This window comes from Phragmites australis, chromosome 4 (assembly GCF_958298935.1).
Source record: "Phragmites australis chromosome 4, lpPhrAust1.1, whole genome shotgun sequence".
In the NCBI taxonomy this organism is placed as follows: Eukaryota; Viridiplantae; Streptophyta; class Magnoliopsida; order Poales; family Poaceae; genus Phragmites; species Phragmites australis.
Genome location: NC_084924.1, coordinates 3,269,376 through 3,274,677, shown reverse-complemented (window position 1 = coordinate 3,274,677; position 5,302 = coordinate 3,269,376). Strand labels below are relative to the sequence as shown.

The window sequence follows — 5,302 nt, the reverse complement described above, 5'->3', positions numbered from 1 at the left end:
CGAGCTTCTGCTGCGCGTGTTCCTGGCGGACCTGGGTTGGTACTTCATAGCTGGGCTAGGCCATGGACCGTTCCTCCATCATCTACGAGTTGTGACTAGTGTTCACAACCTCTGTCAGTATCGATGGATGGGCAGCATTTCGTGATATGAAATGATGGTGTGCGTAATGTTGGTTAACGTGGTTAGGAAACAGGAAGGAGGATATTAATTAGTAATTCGTCTTCACATTGTTCTTGATGAGCCACGAGGACAGATAACAAAAATATATTCACAAAAAAGGACAATATAAGCACGTTTGAAATAACAACTGCAATATATATACACACACCATAAAATGTGAACCAAGCGCTTCATTTCAAGCTTTATTTACTGATTGTAGGGATCCTCAGGAACAGCCGCGGGCCCACTATTTTCAAATTAGGTGTACATAGAAAACAAATTGTTGTTGAATAATTAATTGGAATTTCCTGCTCGTTTACAAAGATCACAAAAAAGAAGTGTTGTTCAGAAGTTGGAGAGCAATCTATGTGCTTATCCGAGTGACGCTCCCTTGAAAATGGGATTCTTGGAATTCGAAGTGTTTCTTTCTTTCTCTGCCCAGATTTCTCGACAAACAATATAAGCACTTTTTAAATAACAACTGAAATATATACACAGACAGACACCATAAAATGCGAACCAAGCGCTTCATTTCAGGCTTTATTTACTTATTGTAGGGATCCTCAGGAAGGAAACATCCAAAAGGTCGTGCAGTCATCTATAGATCATATAGTTGCATCTTTAGGTCGTGGAGTTATCTGTAAAAAACATATATATGTACATATTTAGTTACTCTCTGCCCCCGCGCAATTCTGTGTGGCTGCCACCATCTCAACCGGATCCATCTCCTCCTTCACATGCATTGTTTTGCTTTGAGCTGATCCTGGTTCAACACATTCGAGGGCGTCATCATCCTGCATCATGTCCACATCAATCTCCTGATCACACTTGATAGCATAGTCGAGATGGTTGAAGATATAGTTCATGTCGACATCATCGTCCACAGTGTAAACTTGGAACGCCTCCTCCTTTGTGTCAAACAGACCGTCACACATGTCAACTGAAAAATCATCACAGATAGGAGCTAAAAGTTCTTCACAAGAGTGAGTTCGGCCCCAATTATTCTTGTGAATTCCGCCACAATTATTCTCGTGTATCCCTTGGGTAACCAGTATGTCGGATTGGTTGTGTTCTAGCCTCTCATCATTCATCTTTGCTGACGTGGCTCTGGGAAGTGCAAGTGAGGACGGTGACAATGCAGGTTGAGCAAGAGGTGCGGCGTTCTTGCTTGGGCCAATTCCAAGGCCTTTGATGTAGATTTGTAGAAGAGTACCTGACTTGGGGCCCTTGGAGCTAGTACGGCTCCGTCTCCGTGCAAATTGCCTTCTCTTTGTTGCATTCCAATGATTTTTTATGGAGTTTTCTGTTCGACCCGGTAGGCGCTTAGCTATCTCTGCCCATCTGTTGCCAACTTCCTTGTGTGCTTGTATTAGAACCATGTCTTCCTCATCACTCCAAATATCTTTCTGCATTTGTGGTTCCACAGAAAGGAGATTACTCCATGCATGAATGGTACTACTCAGATATCATGAAAGTTTTTATATCATAAAATACCAATTATTTTGTAGAAATCTGAATGGCCATTTTTAGGCAATTAGTTTCATGTCTTTTTCCTATTCTCTACAATTTATAGATTACTAATGCTGATTAACACATTAAGGGAAAAAGATAAATAACTTTTACTAACCCCCATTGATTGTAATGGACTTTAATTGTGCTTTGTTTTTGGGTTTGTCATCTATTTTGTGACAATCTTTCATCTATTTGTCGAACTGTCCCTCTTATATTTTTGGCTGCTCCATGTCAAGCTAAAAAGAATCCTTCAGTTTTTACTACTGGACATATAAAAAAGCATGGAACTGACACATTCATATTAAACTATCCTGTATTTGAAGACGAATTATGTACTAAGAGACAGTAAATGGACAAAATGGGTGTGCACAACCAAATTGCATTAACATGTTAGTACTACGCTACGTATGATTCTCTGTCTACTTTTCTCCCGGCATTTAGTGCAACCAAAAAAATTGGCCTTTAGTGCAAACAAAAGCACCCAGTTCATCTAAATATCTAATATATACGCAGCCAAAAAATTTGGCCTTTAGAATAAGGTTGACTAGTATCTCACGGCATTTAGTGCACCCATAATGCATTGCATGTTGATCCTATGATGTTTGCCAAATTTTACTGAATGGTTGAGATCAGTTCCTCTGCCATTTAAGATCAAAATTTCACTGCGATCTCAAAGAAGAAATGTCAAGCACTGCAATATAGAAAATACTAGTATAAATGATATGAACACCACACTTTTACTTCGCTACAGATTGAGAAGGAACAAACAGTATTGGTTATGTGCCATTGTGCCATCAGCATTGAACCAAAGGAAGTGGGGATGCACCTTGATGTTAGGTCTCAAATGGTTGTGCCATCTTTCTCTGCATTGCTTTCCCACTCTTCCAGGTAGCATTTGTGCTATGTAAGACCACTTCCTCAGTCCAAACTGTTCCACTAATTTTACCAGCTTCCTGTTAAAATTCCAAGAATGAACTCATTGATAGCCCTTGAAGAGAGAACAGGACATGACTTCAAGTAGAAATATTTTTTACTTTTAGGGGGAAAAAACAAGGAAGTATCAACAGAACTCACCTGTCTTCCACTGGTGTCCATTGCCCTTTCACAACATTGGCTTTCTTCAATGTATTACAAGAGGTTTTCTTTCTTGACACAAACCTGCCATTCATCTCGAATGCCTTATATGATCCAAGGTCACTTTCAATGAGATGAGAAACCTCAGTTTTGGGCGTCAGCAGAGGCAGGTTAGATCCAACTTTATGATCGATAGATGAAGCATGGTTGACGACAGTCATCTTGGTTTCTCTTTCTGAGTAGTACTGGTGACCAAAGTCGTTGAAGATTGCAGAGGGTACCATAGAACCAGCAGGTGTATATTCTCCAACGCCTTCAAATGAATGATCAACAGGGTGGAGCTCGTAGTGTCCATTCGGCTGCATGTACGAATCAAATGGCATGTAATTGCAGCTCCCTGTATGGGGGTGAAAGCAACTGAAATCCATGGGGATTCAGAAGCTGTATAGGTGGAGAGAGAGAAAAAGATTGAATAGTAACAGTTGTGTTATCCGCCTGCATCTCTCAGAAAAGAGAATGGCACAGCATGCCATAATATATGGAGCTCTAGACAAGACTTGCTCCCTTCGACACAACAAATTAATGAAGCTTAATGTTTTATTTATTTATTGCATAATTAATAATCTTCTTTACTATCGCTAATACTAAACGACTTCTAGACTTCCATAGTTCCATGTAAGAGGTAATTAAGTGTCCTTTAATATCAAACTTGACACACACACACACACACATCTTATACATTAGTACGATATCTAGGTGAATGCCATGTGATAACACAGTGCAATTTAGATGCGGCATTTTGTAGATGCAACAGAATCGTACAATTCCCAAACTTCGAGAGCATCCACACATGGAAAAGAAGAAGAAAAATCAAACGTCGTTCAAGCTATTGTGATCAAGGTATGTTAATACAGAAGAAACGTTTCTTGGCCCCTAAACTCCGGAGTTAAACCAGTATCCACATGCACCGAGTTGATCACTGACAAGCGAGCAAATTATTAATTGTGCCATGGACTGGCAGACTCATCGTACTAGTAGCAACATTTGCTTGAACAGTTGAACTGCACGAGATAAACTCATCCCATCGCTGGGCCAGAAAGGAGAGGAAGTTTCTTTTTCTTTTTCTTTTTTGAGCTGAGAGCAAGGTTTGTTGGCAAAAAGTAAGGGGTAAGAAATAAAAAAACCTGGACTCAAGTGCCGCGGCCGTTCGACGCTGTAGCCCGGAGAGGACGGTGCGGCGAGCGTCAACCAAACGGAGGAGAAGAGCGGTGTTGCCGATCCGGCGGTGGAGAGGCGCGGCTCGGCCACCAGACCCTCCGGCGCTGGTGGAGATGTCCGACTTCCATGCATGTGTGTGCACGCCGCCGATCTGCACGGACGCTATCATGCTTGGAGGTCACCGGCGTGACCGTGTGAGCATGTGCCTCTGAGAGCGGCGGCAGTATTGAATCGGAGCGGGGCGGCGAGAAAAGAGGTAGCGCGGCCGACGGGACGAGAAGGAAACCCTTTCGATCGAGGGATGCCGACGTGGCAGTGAAGTTTTTTCTTTTTTGCCGGCGTGCCAGCGAAGGTTCGACGGCGATCGGAGGAGTCTCGAAAGGGAAATTTGATTATATTTGTCAAAGTTAATTAATATTTAATAATATATTTAAAGTTAATCGTCTTTTGATTCTATGTTTTATAGGAAGTACTTTGTAACAAAGTTTACTATATATTTCTCTTACTCAATATGAAATTTTATTATAAATTAATTTCTATAAAATATATGATTAAAAGATGATTAATTTTGAACATATTAATAAATATTGATCAACTTTAGAACATATAATTAAATTCTTCTCTCGAAAACTTTGGAACTGGATGACCTTTCAGAAGTTTCAGGCTACGCCGATGAAAACTTAATTTTGGGACGCAAACCACTACCCAGGCCCAAGTTTGGATTGTTCTTTATTTTTATATTTTCAAAATTAGCAAAAATATATCTCCATTTCGTAAAGTAATAAAATAAACACTTCTCAACTGTTGCACCTACGATCAATTTTACGACATCCATATGTTTGAGAAGTATCTCTACACCTGATACTTATATGCCACATCATTTCTCGCTCATTCAGCAATTGAGAAATATAGATCGCGTGTAAACGAGGGAGAAACACTAATTTTTGTAATTTTTGGAAACAGACACACATTACTGCTAATTTTAAAAATTAAAAAAAACTTTTTTTTTGCAAGGTCGGGTCGGCCCGATCGGTAATTGACTAATTGTTGGGCCAGGGCATTTCGAGCTGATTGCTCGCTTCGCGTCACAAACCCCAACCCGAAACGCTTGCCAGGTCGAGTCGAATTAGCCCATCTAATGCTTGAGACGCCTAACTAAAGCCCATAATCCTCTCCAGGGAAAAAAAATTTAAGCCTAAAATTCCATTTCTCGGATGTTTGCTTGTTCAGGGCCTATAAACCGCAAAAGTTCAGAAAGAGGTTAGTCAGTGTTAGGCATCGTTCGGAAAAAGGAAAATTTAAACCAACATTATGGGAATTGGATTGTTTGATAACATTT

The 5,302-nt window shown here is 40.5% G+C and overlaps 1 protein-coding gene across 2 annotated transcripts; it reads right to left on the bottom strand.

Annotated features, from left to right (window-relative positions):
- Positions 1-599: 599 nt before the first annotated feature.
- LOC133915250 (transcription factor MYB3R-4-like) lies at positions 600-4,294 on the bottom strand. Of its 2 annotated transcripts, XM_062358338.1 has the most exons (4): positions 3,930-4,294; positions 2,746-3,104; positions 2,498-2,624; positions 600-1,565 (listed from the first exon to the last, which is right to left on the bottom strand). In XM_062358338.1, exons 2-4 carry the CDS (start codon positions 3,027-3,029, stop codon positions 825-827), a joined length of 1,152 nt encoding a protein of 383 aa, XP_062214322.1. In that variant the 5' UTR covers positions 3,030-3,104; positions 3,930-4,294; the 3' UTR covers positions 600-824. The 2 variants fall into 2 exon arrangements, with proteins under 2 accessions (XP_062214322.1, XP_062214321.1); XM_062358337.1 differs by having other exon boundaries at positions 2,746-4,294.
- Positions 4,295-5,302: the final 1,008 nt, after the last annotated feature.